Below are 27,886 nucleotides of genomic sequence, written 5' to 3' on the forward strand. Positions count from 1 at the left end.
TACATGGTTCATTCTCTGGTTCAGAGTGTGTTTCTCGGCTCAATTAGAAATGAATTCGTATTTGTCATTCAAGTTAACTGAGAGGAGAATATTGCTGTACAAGTATGCTCTTCTGAAGTTATTGGGCTCACAATGATAAAAGCCACCCTCCCCCTTTGGTATAAATAGATCATAAATAAATGTACAGCTGCAGCTATGAATACGTTACAACAGCATCTCAAGAGCATATTTTAGAAACTGGAGCTAAAATAACACTTTGGTAAAAAGACACATCAAGGATATCTTGCTGTTTAGCGAAAAGGAGGGGCAGAATCCAGCCAAAGTCAAGTATTTCTTAGTCCCATGTGCTTTACATATTCTTCAACTGAAATCAAGTGCACACTTTGGGTTGGATCATGTCCCACGATTTTTAAAAAACAATGCTATTTAGTAATGGAACACACCTCAGCGACGATTAAGCACATCTCACCCCCCAACCCCACCCCAGTATTGACAAGGAGGCATTTTGTGGTGCAAAAAGGAATAAATACATCAAAACGTTAAAATACCTTTACCCCATGTATAATGCCTCGGAAATCAGATAATTTATATGACTATTTAGAAAAATACTTCACATCTAACACTTTTTTTAATTGGCTAGACTTTGGGTGCAAGCCAGAGAAATGCAGGTGTTCTGAGTCCAAGAAAAGAAAAGGCACAAGAAAGGAACAGGAAAGGAAAGAGAAAAGGATGGAATTTAAGAATTTAGAGCAAGATTCTGCCAAACCTAAGCAAGCTACAATCTCATTGGTTTCATTCTCATTAAAACCAAGAGGGCTTCAGAGGGCTTAATTTTGGCTGGAACATGCCCTGAGACTATACTCAAGTGTCACTAATTCCAACCAGACGGAAGAGATCCAAGTTGCAGAGATGATGCCCTTATGTACACCACGGTTTTTAAGAAGGGGAAAATATTAAATTACCAATAAACCATGTTTTAGGAATACCATCTCAGTCTAAATGTGAGAAAAAGCATCCCCTGGCATGAAAGGTGCAACCACGAGCCATAATAATAATAATAATAATAATAATAATAATAATAATAATAATAATAATACGGTAGCACTGCCACTCAATTCAATAGAAAGTGAACTGTGTGCAAGAATAGGATATTGTACCAGCAAAGCAACGATGTGTTCAAGTGAGCAGTCCGGTCTATGGCACAAGTTTTCCCTATCCCAATGTAAAACTTTTTTTTTTTTTTTGTCAAGGCTCTAAACGACCATCACACTTTGTAAAAAGGAGGGCTACATTTGTAAAGGTACATTACCTATCCGTCGAACCATAATTTGTTTCAAAAATGCACAAACTGAAGGTTGTAGGAAAATATTCTTGCAAATAAACTATATAAAGATAAAATACGCTTTGAAGTTAGTTTTTACATTATTCTATAAAGTGCAGAGAAATCCTTCACACAGGGAACGAACTACCCCCCTACGACAACAGGAGAAGTACAGCAGCTTTTGCATAGCATTACTTAGAGAAAGGTGATTCCGTTCAGTTCTTCAGGATGTAGGCGGTAGAGTCTCTTCGCGTTCTGATTGTTTCTTTGACACCAACAGGGCTGTGTCGGAAAAGGTTGAAAGCGCCAAGTCTCCATTGAGAGTATGCCTGGAACAGTAAGCTGGTCCTACAAAGAGACAGATCGGGGTTTGTTTTCAACTGTGCCTTGAAAAATGTTGCATTTAGTCATTTTGGCACACGTTGCACAAAAATGTTGTGCTCCATCCTATCCAATGTGCTCAGCACAGAACTATAGGGTGGGAAGAGATCAACATATGGCTGAAAGAAGCTTCTTAACCTCCCTTCATCTCTCCCTGCTGGACCTTGACAAGCTGGGTGCCTTATATAAAGTTAGACTATTTGACCATCCAGCCCAGTCTTGTCGACCCTGATTGACTCTTCAGAGGGCCTTTTCCACACCTCCAAATGGGGCAGGGCATAAAGAGAAAGGATCTAAGTTTGGCCCAGTAAAAATATACAGGTATGATTTCAATTCTTAAAAATCATTTGCACTCTATGTGGGGCTACTTTTAAAGTGACTTGGAAACTACAACTAATCCAGAACGTGGCCGCTAGACTGGTGACTGGGAGCAGGCACCAGGACCACATAACACTGGTCTTAAAGGATCCACATTGGTTCCCAGTATGTTTCCAAGCACAATTCAAGGTGTTGGTGCTGACCTTTAAAAGCCTTGTCCCTGTATAATTGAAGGAACATCTCCACCCCCATCGTCCAGCCCAGACACTGAGATCCAGCTCTGAGGGCCTTCTGGTGGTTCCCTCTTTGTGAGATGTGATGTGACAGGGAACCAGGCTTCTTGGTAGTGGTGCCCTCCCATCAGATGTCAATGAGATTAATAACTATACAACTTTTAGAAGAAATCTGAAGGCAGCTCTGTATAAGGAAGTTTTTAATGTTCAATGTCTTATTGTGTTATTCTATCAGCTGAAAGCTGCCCAGAGTGGCTGGGGGAAACCCAGTCAGATGGGCAGAGTACAAATAATAAATTTATTATTATTATTACTAGTATTAAAAAGTCTAGAGCAAGTCTCCCAAAGAAGCATGAACTAGTGCCAAGCCTATTTCCATCAAGCACCAAATGATGAATACGGATATTTAGATACCGTATTTTGCGCCCCATAAGACGCTCCGGCCCATAAGACGCACCTAGTTTTTTGAAGGGGAAATAAAGGGGAAAAAAATTATTTTTCCCCCCCCCCCAGGTGCGGGGCTGGAATAACCAGGTCGGGGAACAGTGGGAAGGCACGCTCTGCCTCCCCGCTGTCCCCCGAGCTTGTGGGGCTGGCGATGGGCAGAGCTGTGCTGATCCCGGGATGGCAGGCAGCTCTGCGCCGCCATCCGGAGCGGGGCAGGACTTAGCGCCCCGCTCCGGATGGCGGCGCAGAGCTGCGCTGGTCCCAGGATCGCAGGCAGCTCTGCACAGCCACCAGGAGCGGGGCGGAGCTTCTCCCCCGGCTCCTGGTGGCCGGGCAGAGCTGTGCTGGTCCCAGGACCGCAGGCAGCTCTGCGCAACCCTCGGAGCCGGTCTCCCGAGGGTTGCGCAGAGCTTCCTGAAGCCTGGAGAGCGAGAGGGGTCGGTGCGCACCGACCCCTCTCGCTCTCCAGGCTTCAGCGAAAGCCTGCATTCGCCCCATAAGACGCAGGCACATTTCCCCTTCATTTTTGGAGGGGGAAAAGTGCGTCTTATGGGGCGAAAAATACGGTACCCCAAATCTCTGAATTTAATTTGTGCTATGTGTGCGCAGAGCAATCACTTGCAGGCAGCACATGTATGTTTAAATGGCCACATTTCCCTATGAGAAAAACAGATGTGATCATCATTCCTGTATTTATGGCGAAGAAACTCACTCCTATAAACTAACATGCACTTCACAATGGGCAGCAGCATGCCTGTGCTTTGCCATTTTAAAAGTCTCCTACTTTTTCATACCTATGTTCAAAAAGTATAGATGGAGTCCACATGGAGGCTCTTGAATGTGCCAAAAGGCAAGCTGCAAACTCCTTGAGCACCCACCTTGGCTGGGGCAATGCAGGAGACTACGTTGCTCATTGCTGTAGCGGATTTGTTACTGGATAGATAATGGCCGTGGAGCCTTCTATCTCAAAGCAGAACAAGAATCCAACTGAAGCACAAAGATAGTAGAATGCACATGGGTACACCAGAACTTACTATCTATATCATCAGGGGGAACATCTACAGATGGTTCTGGATCTAAGACTGTCCTTCTCCACCTTTGGGATAACCGGTGAGAGGATGAATTTGGTTCTTTTACAGAGTGACTGCTCCTGCAAATGAAATAGCATTGCACATTTCATTACGTGTCCTTAACACCCAAAGTTCTCTCCAGCTCATCTTACTTAATTTTAAAAATGGTCTTTGTTTGGTACACTTTCCTGAAATAAGGTACCAAAAAATATTAAAGAGAAACAGGAGTTCTGTATGTGGAAGGGATCTCCATGGGAGACACATGGGCATCCACTCACAACAAGAGGAGACGTCCATCATGTGTCACATACTTGGAAGTCGAACGGAATCCATTCCGGAAGTCCGTTCCAACTTCCAAAACGGTTGAAAACCAAATCGAGGCTTCTGATTGGCTGCAGGAAGCTCATGCAGCCAAACAGAAGCCGTGGAAGCCTCATCGGACATTAGGCTTCCAAAAGAATGTTCACAAACTCGAACAGTCACTTCTGGGTTTGGCGAACAAACCAAAATCAACCCCCCCCCAATCAACTAAGTAATAGTTGTGGGGTTGGATCCAGATTTGCCCTTTGGGGAAATAAAGAGCTCTTTCCGTTAGTGTAAGCGAGTGAGATCCAGCAGAGGCTGTCACTGGAAGAATCAGAAGGCCATTTCTCCCTTCCCTCTGAAATCCCCACAGTGCCACCTCTCCCATTTGTTCTGCAGGGTCCTTAACCCTCTGAAACATGTTTTTTTTTTGGGGGGGAGGATAGGGAAAAACAAATGAACAAAAAATCCTCTCTCCTGTCCTTCCCTTTCTTTCATCAAGCGCAGCACTGTTGCAATGTGCCTAGTTAGTCGGTGACCAAGAGTTGGAGGCCCAGGCTCAGAAAAACACCTATACAGTGGTACCTTGGGTTAAATACTTAATTCGTTCCAGAGGTCCGTTCTTAACCTGAAACTGCCCTTAACCTGAGCCCCACTTTAGCTAATGGGGCCTCCTGCTGCCGCCACACCGCTGGAGCACGATTTCTGTTCTTATCCTGAAGCAAAGTTCTTAACCTGAAGCACTATTTTTGGGTTAGCGGAGTCTGTAACCTGAAGCGTATGTAACCTGAAGCGTATGTAACCTGAGGTACCACTGTACAGAGGATAGGTGTGAGGATAAAACTGGGAGGGAGAGGACCATGTATGCCACCTTTGGCTTCTTGGAGGAAAAAGGCGTTATCTAAAAGAAACATAAATATACAGATAAACAAAAAAAGAATTTGGATTTGATATCCCGCTTTATCACTACCCGAAGGAGTCTCAAAGCGGCTAACATTCTCCTTTCCCTTCCTCCCCCACAACAAACACTCTGTGAGGTGAGTGGGGCTGAGAGACTTCAGAGAAGTGTGACCAGCCCAAGGTCACCCAGCAGCTGCATGTGGAGGAGCGGAGACGTGAACCCGGTTCCCCAGATTACGAGCCTTAACCACTACACCAAACTAGCTCTCTAACAAGAGCTGTAACCAAGGCTAGTTCTTGGCTACAACTGGTGGTTAGTGAGAACAGAACTTAAACACATGTCCTGGTTCAGATGACATGCTATGTCAAACCTTGGTTTAGTGTGACAAAGCAATAAATAAAAAGTACCGGAGAGAAGCACGCTATTTGTCAGCTCCAGGAACCTCCATATTTGTGCACGTCATGCAAAGCAGCTTTCTGTGGGTGGTATTCAACAATTAAATTTTACTCATAGTAGATCCATTGAAGTGAATGGGCCTGACTTTGCCATGCTCATTCATTTCAATGGGTCTGGCTCTGAGTGAAACTTGGCTGAATACCATACTGCGAGTTTGGATTAACCAGGAAACAGATAACTGCTTTTTTATTTGAGACGATACGGGGCTTCATATAATAATAATGAAGAACCTTTCTATTTATTGGTTGGCTGGTTGGTTTCCAGACTTTAAAAAGTAATACGTTCGCCATTTTGTACTTACCTCTCTGGATTACAAGTACCTGGGTGGCTAACAGAACGTTTCATCTAGAAAATAATTTTAAAACAAAACAGGTTATTACATACTTCCTAATTCTTTGTTGGTTATCTGTATCTTAAGGATGATGCTTTCTTTAATAAAGAAAAAATAAGGGATGGATTGGGTGGGTGTTTGTTTTATTTTGAAGCAGGTAATTTTAAACATAGGATGCTGTCTCATATAGAGTCAGAATACTGGTCCATCTAGTTCAGTATTGCCTACACTGAACTGGCCAAACAATTAAACCCCTGTGTTGCAAACAATTATCAGTAATATCCAAGGCAAGTTTACCAAGTACAACAATGCGATGTCAATATAAACAATATAATCTATACACAACATTGAACAGTATGAAATATGCATCTGTACCAAATGTACAGAAATCTTATAAATCTCTGAAAATCACAAATTATGCACTCTTGATGGATTCTCTTGGAAACATAGAACCAAATAAACGTAACTGTACATTTGGTTTTGCAGAGTTTTTCCTTGGATATTACTACAATGAACTAGCAGCAGCTTTCCTGGGATTCAAACAGGAAATTGCCCAGCCCTACTTATTTATTTCATAAAATTTATAAACCTCTTGATTGCAAAAAACAACAACAACAACCCCAAACCCTCAAAGCAGTGAATATGTTGAGGACTGGACCAGGGTGCAACCTCCTGTGTACAACAAAGCAGATGTTCTATCATGGCCTCCCCTTTTGGAGGAAGGGCAACGTTAAAAACAGAAACACATAAAATAAAACAATAAACATAGATCCAGTGTGGCCAGGTGGTTAGAGAGTGCTAACTAAGGCTGGGGGGTGGGGTGGCCAGAGTTCAAATTCCCATTCAACCACAAAGCTCCATGGGTAATTTTGGGCTCTTGGCCTACCCCAGAGTAGTTGTGAGGATAAAACAGGGAGGAGCCATGTAGGCCGCCCCAGAGCTCCTCAGAGGGAAGGCTGGAGAAAAATGACAAACGTATTTCACTCACAAATAAATCCCACTGACTTTATTGGGCACTGAAAGGCCTCACTGACTACCCCAAAACATATCCAAGTTTGCTTCCACACACACATGCAGCCAGGCATTTGCAGACACTTAAAAATGTAAACACTTACCGTATTTTTTGCTCTATAAGAATCACTTTTCCCCTCCTAAAATGGGAAATGTGTGTGCATCTTATGGAGCAAATGCAGGCTGCGCAGCTATCCCAGAAGCCAGAACAGCAAGAGGGATCGCTGCTTTCACCGCACATCGATCCCTCTTGCTGTTCTGGCTTCTGAGATTCAGAATATTTTTTCTCTTGTTTTCCTCCTCCAAAAACTAGGTGCGTCTTAGGTCTGGTGCGTCTTATAGAGCGGCGAAAAATACGGTATTTATTGGTGAGGATCGCAGCCTTAATTACTCTTGAGAGAGGATCAACTCACTGACTTGGGGAAAGCAGACTATGGCAGTTTGGGGGAACCTATCCTTTTGAAAACCACCCTACCACCATAATCTCTCAAATTCTCTCCAGTCTGGGGGGGGGGGGGAGAGAGAGATTAAAAAATGTCCAACCATTTGCACAGGTGAAGGCGACACAGGAGAAACTAAAGGATCCGGATGAGGCAACTGAAACATCTCTGGCTTGAACTTGGCATTTGCTATTTTCACACATTCTTCGAGGGTCGTGATAAACGTGTCACAGGTAGCGCTGAGCAAGGAGGACGCTTCGTTCATATTCTGGAAACACGGAAGCAATTGAGAAAGGTGAATTCACTTAACATTTGTGGCCCGATAAAAGCTTTTTGGTGAAACAAGAGATGCTGGCTGGGCAACCCGTCAACTCTTTAATGAACTGCAAGCTTGTGTAGCATTCTTCTTGGCTTGTATTTTAGACTGACTCTGATGAACATTCAGCATTTGGGTAAAGCATTATCCTTGACTACTGGCAACGCTGCCTGGGGCTGATGGTGTCCCAACAGCCTCTGAAGGGGCCACAGATTTCATATCCCTGCTGTAAAGGCAGACAGAGATATAAAAGTAGGCCAAAACTCCGCTGGCGTTTCTGTTGTGGTGTATCAATTTTCTCTGGTGCAACGGAAGAAGAAGAAGAAGAAGAAGAGTTTGGATTTGATATCCCGCCTTTCACTCCCCTTCAGGAGTCTCAAAGCGGCTAACATTCTCCTTTCCCTTCCTCCCCCACAACAAACACTCTGTGAGGTGAGTGGGGCTGAGAGACTTCAAGGAAGTGTGACTGGCCCAAGGTCACCCAGCAGCTGCATGTGGAGGAGCAGAGACGCGAACCCGGTTCCCCAGATTACAAGACTACCGCTCTTAACCACTACACCACACTGGCATTTTGGATGAGCATTTTCATTTGCGAATGCCAAGGACCTGAAATTCCTGCTAACCAGGGTGGATAAAAAATAAATAAATTGGATTTTTAAAATTTAAATCGGATTTTTAAAATAAAATGCTTTTGAAGGAAAAATCTTTCTAGTTTTCTATTTAAGTTACATGCAAGTCGAAAGACTATTCATCAGGAAATAAGGATCTGTTTAAGTTTTTCATGTGTACTTAGTCTAAGTTTTTTTTTTTTTTTAAGATATTTAACCACAACAGTTAGCAAACATGGCTATACATGCTATAATGTTATTGTTTTAGTTAAATAAATTGTTTAAATTGTTCTTAAGGGAATGTTTATCTTTCTCCTTCCAATAAAGTGCAGCAGAAAAGCTGTCCAAATATAAAGTTAACTTATTAAACCTCACAATAATTTCATAATTATCGCTGTATGTATTTCAAATAGTATAACCAAATCAGTAATTTCTGATATAACTGTAAAAACTACTCTGGAAATTGATTGTTCCAAAAATAAAGCCCTCATCTGATTGTAAATATTAAGATGATACCAGCAAGAATGAGTCTTTCTGTAAAAAAAAAAAATTAAATCAAGTCTTACTGACTAGTGATTTAAAGTGTGATTTAAATCAAATCCAACTTGCTGCTAACTGTGCAGTCCTATACAAGTCTACTCAGAAGCAATCTCTCTTGAGTTCAATGGGACTTGCTCCCAGGCAAATGGGTACAGGACTGCAGCCTCTGTTTCACACCCACTGTTTCAACAATCCGGTGCTGTTTCGCTATTTTCACCTAATGCCATTTTACCAATTGTTGCTGCTCTTTCTGCTTGTTTTTTGCCTGCCTTTTGCAATTAAGTTTTCTACTATTTATTTTGCTGTTTCATATTGATCTCTGTGGGTAATTTTATTTGTGCAGGCCCCTTTCAGTAGGCCTGGAGATAAAAGAGTGATGTGTTTTTTATATTTATCTAAACACTTACATGCTGCCCCATAACAAAGTTCTGTGGGTGACTCACAATAAGTAAGTCAAAAAACAATCTGAATAGGAAGTCATAAAATCAAAAGCAACCTAAATACAACAGGAAAACAAAAACACACCAACAACTCCAATGTTAAAAACACAGTTTTAAAAAGAAGAAGAAGAGTTTGGATTTGATACCCCGCCTTTCACTCCCTTTAAGGAGTCTGAAAGCGGCTAACATTCTCCTTTCCCCTTCCTCCCCCACAACAAACACTCTGTGAGGTGAGTGGGGCTGAGAGACTTCAGAGAAGTGTGACTGGCCCAAGGTCACCCAGCAGCTGCATGTGGAAGAGCGGAGATGCGAACCCGGTTCCCCAGATTACATGACTACCACTCTTAACCACTACACCACACTGTGAAGACCAGGCTAAATAGGCCATTTAACATATACATAAACCAAAAGTAATTATTGAAACTAAAGACTTGTATTTGGGCCCTACTGGACAAAGTAGTGGGTCCACCTTAATGCTGATGCTTCTCCTCCCAATCCAAAACAAATAATATTAATTTAAAAAATGATCTGATACCTCAATGCTGGGTGACAGGTGATTTTCATCATGGTGAACGTATTCTTGAATTGTATGGACCTGCTGCATTAGAAGGTCGCAGTAGAGACGAAGCTCAGACATTTTGGTTTTCAGAGATTCATTGGTTTCATTAACTTCTGCAAGGACATTAGGAAGCAGAAACTTCACTGGTCAGGTATGTAATTTCCCGTGACAAGTTTTAAGATGTAGGCATTTACAGTGGTACCTTGGTTCTCAAAACGCTGTGGTCTAAACCACAGAGCCTAGGGATTGCTGATCAGAAGGTCGGCGGTTCGAATCCCCGCGACAGGGTGAGCTCCCGTTGCTCTGTCCCAGTTCCTGCCCACCTAGCAGTTCGAAAGCACGTCAAGTGCAAGTAGATAAATAGGTACCGCTCTAAAGGGAAGTTCTCTCTCTGCACACAACTGTCGCATTATGGGAAAGTATTGCTTCTTTTCTCTTGCATTCTGGGAAGTCTTGCTTCTAAGCTTTGTTTTGCTCACGCTGCATAAACTGTGCTGATGCTAAGACATTCCATCATCACCCTGGTACGTTCTGTTCACCTTGAGTTCACACCATATCAATCTGTACTTACCCCTCCTTGTACATTCCTTTTTCGTACCACTCTGGTACGGGCAGTCCGAACCCATGCCTGTGTAAACTCCGCGTTCCTTTTCCCAACCTTTAACCTGTCTATGACTAATGTCTTATATGCAATAATTAATGTCTTGTATGCAACCCTTGTTTTGAACTTATGTTAACCAATCAGCAACAAGCACACGTGGCAAACGCAGTAATATTCAATAAAAGGGAGTCTCCGAGGTTTGCTCAAGAGACGCCTCCCGTATGACACCTACCTGCTCGTCTGTCGCTCATTTTCAACCCAACCGGTTGGGAAGGTAAACAGTGTTTCCATGCACTGCTCTGGTTTCACCAGAAGCGGCTTAGTCATGCTGGCCACATGACCCGGAAGCTGTATGCCGGCTCCCTTGGCCAATAAAGCGAGATGAGCACCACAACCCCAGAGTCGTTCGTGACTGGACTTAACTGTCAGGGGTCCTTTACCTTTACAGTGATTATTGCTTTCATTTTATGGCTCAAAGGTCTCATTAAATAGTAAGATTCATGTTAAATTGCAGTTTTAGGGGTTGTTTTTAAAAGTCTGGAACAGATTAATCCGTTTTGCATTACTTTCTATGGGAAAGCGCGCCTTGGTTTTGGAATGCTTTGGTTTTGGAACGGACTAAGTTTGAGAACCAAGGTACCACTGTATATTCCTTTAAACAAAAGGAATGTCTGACTTTTATTAGTAGTAGTAGTAGTTACATTTGTTAGTCGCTTTATACAACAACAACAACAACAACAAATGTCTCCAAGTGACTTGACTTAAGATAAAATACAAACAGGAGCCAGGGCCAATGAGCCAACTAATTTTTGCTCTGTCCCCATCCTCCTCCTATGATGGCAACACTGAGACTAAGGAGAAGGAAGCTGGTCGCCAGGACCACTGTCTAGACTGGATGTAAATAAGAAGATAGGCAGGTAAGGGTTGGCTAAGGGCAGACTGAGGTAGCTGGGGCAGGGCCCTATCCGCCCTAACAGACCAGCCTCCACACACCGTGAGCAGGGCCCATCTTGTCTTTTAATATCTCTAGGGTGCTTAGAAAATACTATGGGCTTTGCTAGCGTTAAGAAATAATAATGTAAGGAGCTGTAAACCTCAAAACCCCTCAAAAGTGTGCTACCTACTGCCATAAATAATTACTTTACATTTGCTGGGCATTTGACCGATAACTACAATAGTTAAAAACCAGGTGTTTTTAATAGGTTGCTTTTTCTTTTTATAAAAAAGAAAGTATGAGTACCTTTTTCTTTTTTTGTTCTGGTGTCTGCCAAGCAGGCTTTCGAGCTCCCCAGAGCTACCAGCCACCGCTGTCGTTCAGCTGCATTAACGGCTTTCATGTAGAAATGCTGTTCCCCTGGGATGATTAACTCCATCCTGGTGCTGTCGGTCGGATGAACTTGCGACAGGGGCGAGATAAATTAGAAGAACAGATTTTTCAAAGACTGCATGGAGTTACGTTAGTACTTCCCAGTTACGACTGTCCTGCTTCTAATATCTTGCCACTGTGATCCATGCGACTGTCACCTCCAGGCTTGATTATGGTAACACGCTCTACGCGGGGCTGCCCTTGAAGCTGACCCAGAAACTCCAGTGGGTGCAGGTGGGTGCAGAATGGCGCGGCGAGACTCCTTAAGGAGTCCTCGCCGTGGGATCACATTCACCCGGTGCTATACCAGCTGCACTGGCTCCTGGTGGAGTACAGGATCAGGTTTAAGGTGCTGGTTTTAACGTTTAAAGCCCTCTACGGCCTAGGACCCTCGTACCTACAGGGCCGCCTCTCCTGGTATGCCCCACAGAGGATGTTATGGTCAGCAAATAATAACATTTTATAGGTCCCGAGCCTCAAGATTAGACCCGGCCAGGTGGAACACTCTGTCACAAGAGACCAGGGCCCTGCAGGATTTGACATCTTTCCACAGGGCCTGCAAGATGGAGCTGTTCCACCAGGCCTTTGGTTAGGGTTCAGTCTGACTCCCTCTCCCCTTTCATAAGAACTTGCATGAAAGTGGCCTCCCAATTTTTCTCACAGGCCCATATAAGTTCAGCACAAACAGTTGGGCCTGGTAAGCATTTAAGGTCCCCAACCCTAATCTGCAGGTTGCCAACTGATTGGATTTTATTCTGATCCTGATCTGATTTTAGGATGTATTTTAATTGATTGCCTGATTTTATGTTAATGTGTTATACATTTGATGTTAGCTGCTCTGAGTCTGGTTTTGGCTGGGGAGGGCCAAAATCAATATTATTATTATTATCATCATCATCATCATCATCTAGTATATCAATCCAGCATACTGTTCTCACAGCAGCCAACCAGGTGCCTTTGAGGAAATCTGCAAGCAAAACCTGAGCACAATAGGGATCTCCCCATGGGCAATTCCAAGCAATTGCCTCTGACAGTGGAGGTAGAATATAGCCATTGGGTGGAATTCAATGTTGCAGTCTTCCAATCCCATGTGGATAGCTCAGTTGGTTACAGCATGGTGCTGGTAACACCAAGGTTGCAGGTTCGATCCACAGGGTCCCTTCCAACTCTACAGTTCTAGGATTCTATATCCCAATTGATCCAGCAGCACAAGCATTCTAGCCTGCCAGATGGAACAATACCCTCTCCCCTGCACTATTCTGGGGGGGTTCTCCCACCCCAGAAGCCTATTTTGGGGGGGGGGGCAAAGAGGGGGAAAGCCCCATTGAAAAAGCAGAGGTCCATGCACAGGGTGGTTAGGTGAATCCTGCCCATTGCATATCCACTGTTAGTCATACTCAGCATAGACCCATTGAAATTAAGGGACCTGACTAATCTAGGTTCATGAATTCCAATGGTCTACTCTGAGTGGCACTACCACCAGATGTAACCCACAGTTTTTCACCTGAGTTAAGGAAAATAAAGGCAGCAGAGCCTCTCTGGGTGATTCTGGAGAACAGCGGGGTGACATTGGGCAAGAAAGAGGAGGGAGGAAAACCCAAAAAAACGAAGGAGCAAAGGGAGAACCCGACCCTCAATTACTGGACCTGTGACTATATACAGTAATAACATTTGTACTTGTACTAGGCGACAAGCTGATGCTTGAAATAATCGGCTTATTTTGCAAAGACTGCCTAGCTGGACTGGGCGATATATCCTCCAAAACTGGTTTGAAGTTCATATTGTGATACCGGTTTCAGAGTTTTTGACCTGGCAATATATTGCGAATCATTATGTATGTGCGTGCGCGCAAAAATCACAATGTGGTAAAAACTGTGAAGCCAGCCAATGCCACTACACAGCTCCATCCTTATTTCAGAAGTTGTGATATATCGGTATATTACGATGTTTAGCTGGCGATATATTGCAATACTGGAAACCAGATATCGCCCAGCCCTACTGCTCACGTTAGATACCTAGCCTAGAAGGTAAGGAGAGTTTTCTTACTGAGAGAGCCTACCTTTGATTTCACACACTGCCATCTTTATGCTGCCTTTGCTGCCTTTGCAAACATCATCCTGCGAATCGTAGTAAGACAATATCCCGTTATCAAGAACAAACCAGCGAGGCTGCCAGCCTAGGGAAACAGTGCAAACAGAAAAAAACAACATTAATCTGCTTTGTTTCAAAATGCAATTATCACACGCAAGCAACAGCACCGTTCCTCAGCTTAGACCCTTAGTTGTAAGCAAGATTTAAGTCTGTTTATGTAATGATCAAAATCAAAACAGACAACACACATTAATAACATACAAATACGAATCGACATTTCCCAGACTTTGCCAGCTCTGTCAAAGTCCCGTACTATTTTTAAAAACTCATGAAATTGGGCATGGAGTTGGGCAATGTTCCCCCAATGTAGCTCTAATGAACAAAGCTGTGGAATCTCTTTAGATCAGCATTTGGAGTGGGGAGTGGAATTGGCATATACAGTGGAACTTAATCCGTTCCGGGAACCCGTTCGACTCCCGAATCCATTTGCAAACCAAGGAGCAGCTTCCTATTGGCTGCAGGAGCTTCCTGCATTCAAGCGGAAGCCGCGTCGGATGTCCAGCTTCCCAAAAACGTTCGCAAACTGGTATACTTACTTCCAGGTTTGCACCGTTCGGGGGCCGATTTGCTCGGGAACTAAGCCATTCGGGAACCAAGGTTTGACTGTACACAAGCAGGAAGCCTTGTTTGGATGAAAACTGAACCAGTTTAATCAGCAGACTAATTAATGTGTTCATTAATCAATGGGAGGAAAAAAATTAATCAATAGGGCACACTTTGGGGCGTGTGTCTCTTTTTATTCCGACATGCAAAAATGCCACCCTGTGTTGAAAATACAATATTTAATGTGTACTGTATTTTTTTTAAGTGATTTATCATGAGACATAGATCTGTAATTAGTAGACAACCCTAGCAATATGCTGAAGTCCCTGATCACAAATGCAGAGAGTGGAGGGACAGAATCTGAGTGTGACCTTTTTCCCCACTGGCAAGGGGCAGGTAGTTGAGTACTGTAGTGCTTTAAACAACAAAAAGATCAAGAGGGAGATGTAAAGGATGCTTACTGTGTAGATTTCACAGCTCTGTGCCTGTTAATTCATGCACAACAAAGCTGATAAGGAAAAAGGATAGCTCACATTTACCAGCTGCTTTTAGGAGCATATGAGATTAAATCTGTAAGTGCATTTAAAGCACTAAGCCGACACATCTGCCTCGCAAGTCACTGATATCTCCACCTAAAGGAAGGCTCTATGAATCTGGTATGACAGCCTGTCTGAACAATACAATGCTACAAGTGTACATTTGGCACTGGAGGAGAAAATGCACAGTTACTACAAGGAAACCCAATCTTATAAGCAAGAACTGTCCGCATTACAGCCGAGTGTTTTGTCCTCCATGTGTTCCAACCAGTCAAGATCTATTCATGGGAACGATGACATTCCTGAAGGAAAGCACATAGGTGAGTATCACTACAGATCATAAAAAACCCTAAATCTGGTGCACGCCACAGCGCAACAGACACTATTTCCCAGTGGAGTGTTTTTTGCCACCTGCAAATGTGCTTTGGTCAAAACGGTATGAGGAAATATGATAAAGAATGTATGGGTTAATGATCCAAGACAGATCAATTCGCAAGTTCAAAAAGACAGACCTTGCTATCTAAGCCTATTGCAGGAATTTGAACTTGATTCAAGTTGAGCAGAATGAGAAAGGAACTGCAGAATTAAACAAATTAATCAATCAATCAATCAATCAATCAATCTTTATTACGGTCCAGAGACCCAACAAATCATTACAAATCAATACACAATTCATACAGCCTACCTCCAGGTTAATCAAGCATTTTGTTTAGAATATAGGGCTCATTTGTTCTTGCAACCACCGATAAAAACTTTGCCACTGCTAACGTTCTAGCATTTGTCCTGTCTTCCAGTAGGAACCTGACATAGTGAGCCTCTGATTTTCCCGGGAAAGGTACCAGCAAGGGTATTAAACAAAGTCAGTGGTGCTGCAGTTAAGGTAGAGACCCGATGAAGCAGCTTATGGAACTCATATGGGATCTGCTGCAACAACAGCCTTGTTGTTCTGGCAAGTAAGAAAGCCTTTTCAACAAAATAAAAGGAAACAGCATCCTTTGCTGTCCCAGTGGCCAGCCCTGTAGAACAAACTGGAACCAACGAATAAATCAAATAAAATCCTCATGAGTTGGTGGAATCATTTATTCAATGATTCATTCTATTATCTATTATCTCTTTATGCTTTAAAGTGCAAATGTATTTTCAGCATGTATTTCACTTGTATACTCCTTTAAATTAATAACCTACTCAAGAAAATTTCCGTAGAGTGTTCTCTCTTATCTCATTGCACAACGTTTGTACACCCAGTCCTTATCTAGCAAATGTTGGTTACAGACACAGCTTCTTCAGAAAGGCCCAAAAATTATTAAAGTAAAAAACAACAACACCTCAGTATGTACCAGTTTGGGATTAACAGATCTATTTTCTGCCTCGGTCAATTTTGCACGTGTTTGTTCCATAGTCTGGCTCTGTCCATTTCTACATTAATCTGCAACTTTTTTCCATTCAGAAATTAATATTTAAATGTGTATTTTAAATATGCACTTAAGTATATACCTTATCACAATATGCATATTTACCGTATTTTTCGCTCTATAACACGCACCCGACCATAACACGCACATAGTTTGTAGAGGAGGAAAATCCGTAGGCATGCCACCAGTAGGCATTCCCTCCATAACACGCACAGACATTTCCCCTTACTTTCTAGGAGGAAAAAAGTGAGTGTTATGGTGCAAAAAATACGGTAAATACCTATTTTTATTTCAGTGTTACATTTCTAAATGTATTCTGTCCTAAAATATGCATTTTGATACGTTTTCCGGGAGGGAAAGTATATTGCAAAATTTGGAAATGTACAAAATCCCAAGGATAATTTATGGTGTGATCTGTGTATTAGCCTAGGAGTTCCAAACTACCTAGGTCAGTCTTCTTAAAAAAATGCAGACCAACCAAAAACCTCCTTCGTCCCCTACTACCACTACTGTATTGTGTATAATCAGCATGTCTTGCATGGTTGTCGTGCCAGCGGGGATAGTTTAGTGGGTGGGTGGGTAGAGGCGTCGAGGCTGCAATGCGAATGGTCTTGCCTCCCACAAATCAAAACTGCAAGACCTGACCACCAGCCATCATTATCAGCAGAATCAATCATTTGTCTAGGTTTTCAGTCATGTATTGATATGACACACCAGCTGCAGCCAAAGTTATCGAGCATCACTGTATACATGCACGAACATCTGTATGGCTGGCAGGCAGTCATAAGCCATTCCTTCCTAACCAATCTCCCCCAACCAGCTACTTCCTCCTCAACATTCCACCAGCCAAATCAACCCAAGCAATCCTTGTTGCCTTGGAGCTTGCCTGTTTCATTATATTTTTGTATACATTTTTAAGTTGCATTTTTTTTAAAAAAATAATAATTCCATTTTTGAAAGCTACCCTGGAAATTTCAAGGAAGGGAAAGGTATAAAACGAACAAATAACAACTTGTGCGACTTTCTTCCCCTGCATTTCTGCCAAGCGATTGCTCCAACATCTTACTAGCATATGGTGACAAGGAGGGTCAAATATCTATTGTATTCTCAACATACCTGCACAGTAGGGTTTTTTTTAATTCACATCTACTTGCTTCCTTGAACTGCCCCAAAGCTATCTTTGAATGTCAAGGTTCATCACCAGGGTCTTATTCGTTCAAATAGCACCATATGTGTGCCGGGGCTGCTTACAAAGAAGGAGAAAACAAGTCTACTCCAGGGGGCTTACAATCAATGGAAGTGGAGTGAAGTGGGGGAAAACATGAGATTATTTCTGTTAAGCTTAGTTCCTGCAGGGTATTGGCTCTATGGGGTTGTTCTGATAGCTCCATAGAACAAGTATATGAAATGTTGTCTGTCCTTTCAGACAAGATACCCTCTCTGTCTACATTCAACAGAGTTTGCTGTGGTCATGTGAAGTCTCTAAATTTGCCGAAGGGGCCTGGGTATAATTAAATGTCATATCATGCTAGAGATCAAATAGTGTCATGTTAGGAATTATGGCTGGGGCAACTCTACAAAATGCTTCTGAACCCTTTTACTGTAATTATTTTTCAACATTTCCTTCTGTTACTTCCCCCTCCCCCAGCGATGCGATGCAATGCAACTCCAAGCCCTCTTTTATCTGTCAGCAGCCATATCTGCCATTATCTCTGCGTGCAGCCTTATTTACTCAGCCAAGTTGCTAAATTTAAAGCAGGGAAGCTACTGTTAAAAGCACAGGCAAACAGAGTGCAACTTTAATTACACCTGCAGTCACCATATATATTTTGGGTAAGAGCTCTTGAGATAGGATGATAGATAATAAAAGAGGGAAGTTCTGGTGAGAACCTAGATGTGATGAAGGCAGCCAATTTGCCCTTTAATTGTCTCCTATGTTTGCATTTAAAATTGGCAAGTGAAACTTGGTAGGAGCAAGGTAGGGAACCTGTTTCAGCACGAAAGCCACATTCCACTCAGGAGAAACAAGCCGGTGCCCCAGGGCATAGCCATAGCAAAAAGTGGAGGAAGCAAAGAATGCAAACCTCACCTCTGTACAGTAGATGAGCTCAGCTACCCTCCATTCCGGGAAGCAAGAGGCATTGTCAGAGCCAGGCAAGAGCCAGGCAAGAGCACTCAAAGAGGGTGTGACCCAGGACCAGAAAGGGGTGCCTCTGGGAGGGAATGGATTGGCCAGGAAAGTCTCAGGGGCCAGACAGAGGAGCTTGGAGGGCTGCACCCAGCTCTCAGGCCCTTGGTTCCCCCACCCAAGTCATGGAGCAAAAGGGCAGCCTTCGAAATTCGCCAGGCACATTTTGCACCTGACTATCGGCCACTTGCGACCAAGCGAAGCTCCCTGATGTCTCTGCCATCTGAAGGTGAATGCCTGGGGATCCTTGGATCTTGACTATTTTCACACACTAGCAACACATCCCGGTGAATTCAGCAAGTTATATTTTATCTGCACCATTAGAATGGATTTCAGGAACCCAAAAGTCATACTGAGAAATACGACTTTCGAGCTGTCTGGCAGAAACACGGCAACAAGGCATTCTGTTTTGGTGACTGTAGCCCTGATTTAAAGAGCCATTTGGCACCGAGCTTATATGAGTTTCTAACACTGCAAAATGGGCATATGAGGGAGCCCCCCGCCCCTTTCCACACACAATCGCCTCTCTGCCCTGTGGGGCTGCCAACTATTTTATCCAGTCCAGCTCTAAGATTTCATTTCATTTCCCTTTTAATTTGCATACCGCCTTTCTATATTACTATACACACGGCGGCTTACAAGCTGAAGAAACAACAAAATAAACAGCAAAGATCGCACACCTAATAACAACCCGGTATGAAAAGAAACTCATGACGACTTAAAAACAAACGACTTCTATCAAATGAAGCAATATCCCATAATCCATTAGAAGACAATAAGGAAAGATGAGGTAAACTTGGGGGGGGGGGGGAGAGAGATGGATGCACACCCAGCCCCTATCCTGGAGGACCTTTGACAGGCAGCAAGGATTGTTTCCCACCCCACATTAAATGCCCATAGACTAGCATGTGTGGGAAGGGGTTCTCGGATTAGGGGGCTGGCAGCACTAGGCCAAACGCAGGAGCGCACGCTTTGAAGCGGCAGCCTCTTGCTTCCCCAGCCCTCGCCAAGCGCGCCTTCCATTCTGCCAGGCAGAAACCCGGTCCAAGCCGCCCGGCTGCCACCCCCAACCCGGAAGCCGGCGCCCGGGCTCCAGCAGCGTAGCCAGGGACGACGACGGAGCAACAGCAGCGGGCGGGCGGCCCTCGCCCAGGTGCCCAGGACGCCCCTCACCTGTGATGTAATTGGTCCACTTGTACAGAACTCCTTCCATAGTTCAGCGGCGCGCTTCGCGCAGCATCCTGCTCGCCCTCCTCCGGAGAAAAGGCAGCAGGAACGGCGCGGGCCCTCTCTCCCCTTCGGCGCTCTCCAGCAAACGCGTCGGCGGCGGCAACCGGCCCCGCTATGTACATGGGCGGCTGGGTGGTTTAGCTTAGCGGGGGAGCAGCGGCAGCCGCCTTCGGGTCCGGCTGGCTTTGGGGGTGCTGCGCGGACTGGGTTGTACGGGCACGTGCGGCAGGAAGAGGAGCGGCGGAGTCATGCATTGCCTATGCACATCGCAGCCACTGGGGAAACAAAGCGGTTACCAAACCCTCTCGCACAGGCTGCGGCTGCCTCCCTCTTCTCCTCGCCGGCCTCTTTCTTTCTTTTTCTCCTTCCCCTTTTCCCCCTCCCCCCCCCACCTTTCTCGGGCCTTTGCGCTTGGTGCCATTGACCCCGACGTCTCATTTACTTCCTGGATGAAAGGGGCTGGTGGATGAAACAAAACAAAAAAAAAAGCAAGCTACGCGCACACGCATTTGGGCTGCTTGCCTCCACCGCCGGTCCGAAAACTCGAGCGCCACGTCTGCACTGCAGCCTTCGCCGGGCGTAATTAATATATATTATATAGATCTACCCTGCATATATGCGATCGCTCGCTCTGCGCATTGAGCACGGCGGCTTTCCACGTTTAAATACACCCGCTCGCCTTCCTATTCTGCCTGGCCCGCTCGCTGGGCATCCCGCTCGAGGCTGCAACCCTTATGCTCTCATCTGCTCGGAAGCAGCTATCCAATGAGGGGACCTACTGGCGGGACTGACTTCCGATCAGGCACGCACAAGATCGGGCTCCGGCTTTTGTTTTTTAATTTGAAAAAAGCGTCTCCTTCGGCCTCCCCCACCTCGGGCGCAAAAACACCATCGCGCAGAGAAAAAAACGCTGCAGCGACGCCGATTTGCAAACGTCGCGGGGGGACCGAGGAGGAGCTCCCCTTCCCGATTACAAATCTGCCATCTCTGCATCCACCTGCAATCCTGCCCACTTGGGCCATCCTTCCCCAAACGAATAGCTACCATCGCTCTGCCTAGATGGGGATGCGGGAGGAGACCTTCAGCTCCGGGGATTAAAGCGGCTCCGCGCCGTCGTGCCGCCCCCCGAAAGACCTACATGGGGAAGGCGGAGGAGGCAAAGCGGGCCAGCAGCGCAAGCGGGGCACATCCCGCGCCGCCCGCGCGTCCGCCGGAAGGAGGCGAGGCGAGACAGAGGCTGGAGCAGCCCCGGGCCGCGCCCCTCTCGGCTCCCGTGACGTCGAACAATGCCAGTGCCACGCAGCCCCGGCGAGCAGCGAGGCAGATCCCGCAGCCGCGATCTCGTGCTCCAGCAGCTATGCACTTCGCCGCGGGGATCTGTTTCTTCCTCCAGGCTTTCGCCCTGGTAACCCTCCGGGCGGACGGGCAGAAGAAGGAGGAGGGCGCCTCCGCCGACGAAGTTCAAATGGAAGTTGTGCACGTCCCCGAAAACTGCCATCCGAAGAGCAAGAAGGGGGACCTGCTGAATGCCCATTACGACGGGTACCTGGCCGGGGAGAAGTCCAAGTTCTATTGCAGGTAAGGCAATCCAGAGCTTGCTTTGGGACTCGGCGCACGCCGCCGGATATGTAAAACACAAGGAAGCGGTACTTTGAACGCAAAAATAAAAGGTTTGGCAACCTGAATGTTGGGTTCCAAAGTCAGTGTGAGTTGTGCCGTGCAATTTAGGAAGTAAAACTTAATGTCTTTATGGGAGGGGGGGGTGTTATTCCAGCCTTGTACAATATCCTTCCTTGCTCATCCGAAAATCACAGATGCTTTCAGAAGCGCTTGATAACATGTATGCATATGTTTTACATGTGTAGTATGTATGGGTCAGAGGGCCGGGCCCATTATTTTCTTAAGGCATGTGGAGAGTGGGTCATAGGCCCTAGTGGGTCAAAGGCCCCTAGATATATGCTATCTAGGCACGCGCGCACTACGGCCTATAACCCGTCATTTGGAAAATGAAACCAACTTTGGTTTAAGAAGGAATTTGGATCCTAGCTTATATGTGTGTGCACTGTTAGAAACTCAGATATACAGGGTGAGTCCTTTAAAAGAGGCTCCGTGGATACAGAGTACACATATTCCACGGGGCCTCTTTTAAGAGACTCGCCCTGTATAAGCTAGGTGCCAAATGCCTCCTTAAACCAAGGTTACAGTTGCCAAAATGCCATTTCTTGTGGTGTGGGTGGTGCTGTGGTCTAAACGACTGAGCCTCTTCGGCTTGCTGATTTAAGGTTGGCGGTTTGAATCTGCTTGACGGACTGAGCTCCTGTCTCTCTGCCCCAGCTCCTGCCAACCTAGGAGTTCGAAAGCATGCCAGTGCAAATAGGTACCGCCACGGCTGGAAGGTAAACGGTGTTTCTGTGCATTCTGGTTTCTGTCGCAGAGTCCCTTTGCGCCAGTAGTGGTTTAGTCATGCTGGCCCAGAAAGCTGTCTATGGACAAACACTGGTTCCCTTGGCCTGAAAAGCGAGATGAGCGCCTCAACCCCATAGTCGCCTTTGACTGGGCTTAACTGCCCAGGGGTCGTTTACCTTTACCTTTTTACCTAAAGTCTTATTTTTCAAATGATGGACTGGCTGATTGATTATCAGTTAAACTTCTGGCTAGTTCAGATGACAACCTTGAGCTGGGTTTAAAACTTTGAGAACTTAATGAAGAAAATCACTTTATCCAGGGACAGCCCAGATAAATTGGCCTATTCCAACCTCTTTTTCTTAATGGTGACATGGGCCATTCATAACGTAAGAATATCCTTCACAACTGTAAGCACGGCAGTGGGGTGGCTTTGAAGATAAGCTACAACAGTTAGCTATAACGTTGTTCACCACTCAGGCTGCACGAAAAAGCATTTTTGTTCCTGCAATTCATTCTGATATAATTCTAAGGGATGTGGTATTAGTGTGTGAAAACAGTCCAGATCCAAGTATCCCCAGGCATTTAAGTACCAATAAATGGTGACCAAAAATGATGTGCTTGTATACTGAACTTGTTTCTTAAACCTGTAAATTAAATCTCTCTCTCTCTATTTTTAATATTTCTTTGTAGTCGAACACAAAACAATGGCCACCCAAAATGGTTTGTCCTTGGTGTCGGACAAGTCATTAAAGGTTTAGATATTGCAATGCTGAATATGTGCCCTGGAGAGAAACGGAAAGTGATCATACCTCCATCACTTGCCTATGGGAAGCAAGGATATGGTAAAGCAAGGCTGCATGTTAAGGCGAATAGCCATTCTCTCTACTTTAGCTGTATTGCTTTAGCCTATAGAGAAGGAACTGGGATCTATCTATCTATCTATCTATCTATCTATCTTTCTATCTATCTATCACATTTCCAACCTCTTCCCTACTTGTTACTTATTCACTGGCATTTTGTAATGGCTGTAACCATTCAATTCAATTCGGTTTTGTTGCTTTTGTACCTAGCTTTATGGTTCAGTTCAAGCATGTTGCCAAACCATTGTTTGTTTGATGACCAGAAGTAGCCCCACAGGTTTGTTTATAGCCTCCTTTTCCTCTCCTCTTACCTGCAGGTTTCTTCCTTTGCTTTCAGCATTTTCCTGACCCTAGTTTGTCCTGATGTTGAAATTGGCAACCTTTGGTTAGTACCTTGCCTTCATGAAACCACTCCTTGGATTGAGTTTCTAAATCCTGGTTAGCACTATCCATAGTTTGTCAGTTTGAACATCTTAATGAATTAGCAAAGTCCAGGAACTGAGGAAGGGAACCCCATGTGCAAGGAGGGAACATTAAAGCTGCAGGGCTCTCCCAGTCCCTGCAAAGGTTTGGCTTTATGTCTGAACTGATCTTAATTTTAGATCCATACCAGAGTGATGTGGATCACTTATCTTCCCAGTCAGAGTGATGTTGACTAAGCCTTCACCATGACTCCAGTCCAGCTAAACTTAGTTGGAACTTGAGATAATTGTGACTGACTTGTCCAATGAGACTTAATCCCATCTAACGTTATTGGGCTGAAACCTTTGCCTTTTGATTCTTAGCTGGAACTGGTGAATCTTTAAATATCCAGGTGCCCAGCTTTGACCTCATTGTGATTTGACATCTGACATGCACAATATCTCTGTAGGCCAACTTGTGATTCAAAGTCTGCTGAAGCGAGTAATAGATTTGGCTATCATACCTCAACCAGATTTAACATTCCTTGATTTCTCAATAGGTATTCTCAACGTGCAAAGATGCATTGCTTGTTTGCTGAATACTAACTGTGACTATCTTTTTTAGGCTGAACTTGAAGGAGGCCTTTCTCTCCACGTACAACACTCTTATATTCTTTCAGGGCATTGTTTGTGCATGCTGAGCAAGACGGCACTAGTTTTGAATGTCAAGAATGCATGTGGCTTTCTAGAACTTTTCACGGGTTTTCCTGTGGTATGTATTACTCTCAAAACTGCTTGCGCTTAAATCTTTTTCCTTTTTTTAGTTTAGCTACTAACTCTAGAAACCGAGCAGTTGTGTTGCTGAAGCATGTGTGAGGATTTCTACTAAACAATTTTAAGGGGGGGGGAGGTCTCTGGGCCCAGCACAAGGCAACTTGTGACCTATTGGACACACCAGGCCAGATACATATAATGATCACCCATACACAGAGATTCAGTTAAGTCTCCTATTGTTGCTTCCTGAGACATTTATACAAGGAACGTGTCTTATCAACCTGACAGGCTGGTGAGCTCTGTTCATTGTAGAGGATCACACTGTCTTAGCCTCTACATAAAAGTTTATAATTTCATTTTTATTTATTGTGAGTTCTGTATATGACGTTTGATCTCCCTTTGTTCTCAGAGAGGATATCTATTGCAACATTTAGCTTTCAGTGCAGTATGTGGAAACTCAAAAATAAATTATAGGACCATCGGCAGCTGCCTTATACACTGAGGCAGATCAATGTCCCATCTAACCAGTATTATCTTCATTGACTGACAGCAACTTTGAAGGGTTTCAAGTAGGATACCTTCCCAGCCCTACCTGGACATGCGAAGGATTGAACCTACGACCTGCATGAAAAGCATGTCACTCTAGCACTAATCTTCTGTCTGAACTGCCATACTTTTAGTCTTCATCATTTTAGATGAGTTCCCAAATTCTGCATTTGGCAGCTGCAGGTGCATGGCTTGCAAAATACTTGTTTCGGACTGACTTTGGAAGCTTTCTCCTTCATTACTGGTACCTGTCCGCCATTATCATTATGCTTTCTTTTTCAAAAGCTGCTAAACTTTGGTACAGTGGTACCTCGGTTTACGAACTTAATCCATTCCAGAAGTCCGTTCTTAAACCAAAGCCGTTCTTAAACTGAGGCACGCTTTCCCTAATGAGGCCTCCTGCCGCCGGTGCCCTTCTACCGTTCAGCTTCCATTCGTAGACCGAGGTAAAGTTCGCAAACCACAACACTACTTCTGGTTTTGCGGAGTTCATATACCGAATAGTTCGTAAACAGGGCTGTTCTTAAACTGAGGTACCACTGTATCCCTTTTGATACAGGAAGATATTGTATCAAACCAGAAGATAAACATGGATTTCCTTTGAAGCCCATTTTCCTCCTTGAGGTGGAGAAACTTTTATCCCTGAAATCTTAACCTTGCCTACTCCAAAAATCGTATTTCAAGTTAATGGTTTTTTTTAGTGGAATGGCTGTTCATGCTTGATTGACTAGATAGCCATTTCATATTTATCAAGTAGCTTTCTGACATTCATGAGGAAAGTGCTGGCCTTAGTCCAATGTGGGGGCCCCTGAGTGAACTAGAGGGATGAAGTTCTCCCTGTGGTCTTCCCTGAAGCCTCGCCCACCAAAGGCCAATTGGCAATGCCGATGGACAAAGGCAGGGCCTAGGCCAGGGGGTAGGCAACCTAAGGCCCAGGGGCCGGATGCGGCCCAATCACCTTCTCAGTCCGGCCCGTGGACGGTCCGGGAATCAGTCTGTTTTTACATGAGTAGAATGTGTCCTTTTATTTAAAATGCATCTCTGGGTTATTTGTGGGGCATAGGAATTCGTTCATGTCTCCCCCCCCAAAAAAAAAAAATATAGTCCGGCCCACCACACGGTCTGAGGGATGGTGGACCAGCCCACGGCTGAAAAAGGTTGCTGACCCCTGCCCATGGCCATTGACTTGCCATCCCCCACCCCAGCCATTACTGATGGCTGAAGCACAGACCACATTTTTCAAGCAGCTTTCTGAAAATGACAAAACGAATCTGGTGGAACTGTTGTTGTTGTTTTTTGCGAGTAAGCAGTTTACTAGTTTAGAATGGCTTGCCAATATACTTAGGGCACAATCCACGTGGGAATACACCCCAAAAAAGAGTGTGTATAAGGGAACATCCAGTTGTATTTTGCCCCTAATAATCAGGAGGGCTGCCTCAAATTCAAAGTAGTTGAACCTGGCGAAGTATTTAAAAAACAAGTATTTATACGAGAGTCCATAATTTACACATTTCCAAATAACCATAAAAAATACTCCAGTTTGTGGTTAAGATGATCTGTCAGATGTGTGCACAGTTCCCAAAATGGTCTTGTTACATTTTTAGAACCTGCAAAGATTCCACCTAACGCAACACTGATCTTTGAGATCGAACTGTATGCAGTAACGCAAGGACCCCGCAGTGTTGAAGCATTTTCTCAAATGGACCTGGATAGTGACAAAAAACTCTCAAAACATGAGGTAACACGGGTCATATTCTGATGTTCCCCGTTATAGCATCTAAACCTCAATTAACACCATTTTCAATACGTAACAAATCTGTCGATTGTTGTTCCTTTAGATAGACCATTACCTAAAGAAGGAATTTGAAAGAGATGGCAAGAAACGCGACCCTTCCGTTCATCAAGATGTTTTGCTTGATATATTTAAAAAGAATGACCATGACGGAGACGGCTTCATATCTGCCAAGGAATATAACGTCTACCAACACGATGAACTATAACAGATCATTGCTTAAAAGTCTGTGTGGCAGGAATGGGGAATCTGCAGCCCTGCCAATGTTGTTGGACTTCTGCTCCCATCAGCCCAAATCAGCTTGGCCAGTGATCAGGGATGAGAGGGGATGCAGTCCAACAGCAGCTAGAAGGCCACAGGTTCCCCATCCCTGTCTGTTTTATGGACATTTGGATCCCAGTTCAGCAGTTCCTCCCATGCGCACATGGAGCTTTCACAAGGACTTCCCCATGCCCTTCAGTGGAGGAGACAAGGCTTTGTTCACAGCGTTACCCACTGCATTGAAGGTAGTAGGAAATCCTGCTATTTGAGCCCCAAATACACATTGAAGTGAAGATGTACCTGTGGAGCTGTCACTACATTTGTAACCAAGTACACAGCTTTTTGTGATTACACTCTTCAGCCCTGTTTGATTTCCCTGGGATTTGTCCATTAGATGAATGGCTTTAACCAAAATGGAATTTCTTTGTCACATAATATTTTGTGTATGTTGGTTGTGGGAAATTTTTTATACCTTTTTATCATGATTAAAAATGTTACTGAAATGATAGGGGTGGCTCCACATTCCTTGTAATTCTTATGAAATAATCTGAATTGAAGTTGTAAGAGTTAACAGGGAATTTACAGCTATGCCAAATATAGTGTTGTTGCTGATGAAGTAATTTCCCCCTTTTTTGTGTGTTTTCTCCAAATTGCCCCCCACCCCTGTGGCATCTTTACTCCCCTCATGGTTAACATTCATTCTGAAAATCTGTGGGAGCCATTTTTGGAGCAGATCCAGAGTTGCCTTAATGGCACTGAAGTCAGTTGCACATTTTCACTTAATGGCCTGATTCACACATAATGCTAGCCCATGGTTTGTTTAGCCAAAATATGGCTTATTGCAGTGTCCAAAAATTAGCCAAGTAGACTAAGCATGTGGGATTTTTTGTCTGCTTTTTTGGCAACAAACCAGCATGAAACCATAGTTTTGGCTTATGAACTGTGGCTTGTTTTATCTGTGATTTAGTATTCTGTCTGAACCATCTCTTTTTTTCGCCACCCCACCCAGATACTACAACATTTGGGGCTCTTAGTTTGGAGGAAAAGGCGCATAAGAGAAGATAGTAAGAGATGTATAAAATTTGTACACTCATGAGGCAGTGAGAGTGCCAACCTGGATGGCTTTAAAAGAGGTTGACAAATT

The 27,886-nt window shown here is 44.3% G+C and overlaps 2 protein-coding genes across 5 annotated transcripts; one reads left to right on the forward strand and one right to left on the reverse strand.

Moving 5' to 3' along the window:
* Positions 1-1,398: 1,398 nt before the first annotated feature.
* On the reverse strand, positions 1,399-20,976 carry PLEKHA3 (pleckstrin homology domain containing A3). Of its 4 annotated transcripts, none has more exons than XM_082209630.1 (9): positions 20,841-20,976; positions 19,646-19,977; positions 13,702-13,818; positions 11,517-11,672; positions 9,652-9,788; positions 7,316-7,480; positions 5,732-5,775; positions 3,735-3,850; positions 1,399-1,669 (listed from the first exon to the last, which is right to left on the reverse strand). In XM_082209630.1, exons 2-9 carry the CDS (start codon positions 19,683-19,685, stop codon positions 1,545-1,547), a joined length of 900 nt encoding a protein of 299 aa, XP_082065756.1. In that variant the 5' UTR covers positions 19,686-19,977; positions 20,841-20,976; the 3' UTR covers positions 1,399-1,544. The 4 variants fall into 4 exon arrangements, with proteins under 4 accessions (XP_082065756.1, XP_082065757.1, XP_082065758.1 ...); XM_082209631.1 differs by having other exon boundaries at positions 20,747-20,887; XM_082209632.1 differs by lacking the exon at positions 20,841-20,976 and adding an exon at positions 20,700-20,824.
* On the forward strand, positions 20,841-27,250 carry FKBP7 (FKBP prolyl isomerase 7; the record flags this gene model as incomplete). Its single annotated transcript, XM_082209668.1, has 4 exons — positions 20,841-21,280; positions 22,799-22,950; positions 26,294-26,427; positions 26,528-27,250. The coding sequence occupies 4 exons, from the start codon at positions 20,841-20,843 to the stop codon at positions 26,687-26,689; spliced, it is 888 nt and encodes a 295-aa protein (XP_082065794.1). The 3' UTR covers positions 26,690-27,250.
* Positions 27,251-27,886: the final 636 nt, after the last annotated feature.

Source organism: Podarcis vaucheri, assembly GCF_965113315.1.
Source record: "Podarcis vaucheri genome assembly, chromosome: 1".
Classification (NCBI taxonomy): domain Eukaryota; kingdom Metazoa; phylum Chordata; class Lepidosauria; order Squamata; family Lacertidae; genus Podarcis; species Podarcis vaucheri.

Excerpts from the sequence above, each read along its gene's own strand:
- PLEKHA3 (XM_082209630.1), bottom strand. The coding sequence starts at position 19,685 with ATGGAAGGAGTTCTGTACAAGTGGACCAATTACATCACAG. Across the intron at positions 11,673-13,701 it reads GGCAGTGTGTGAAATCAAAG|TTCATCCGACCGACAGCACC; the intron begins GTAGGCTCTCTC and ends CCCTGTCGCAAG. Across the intron at positions 1,670-3,734 it reads TCCCCCTGATGATATAGATA|GACCAGCTTACTGTTCCAGG; the intron begins GTAAGTTCTGGT and ends GTCTCTTTGTAG.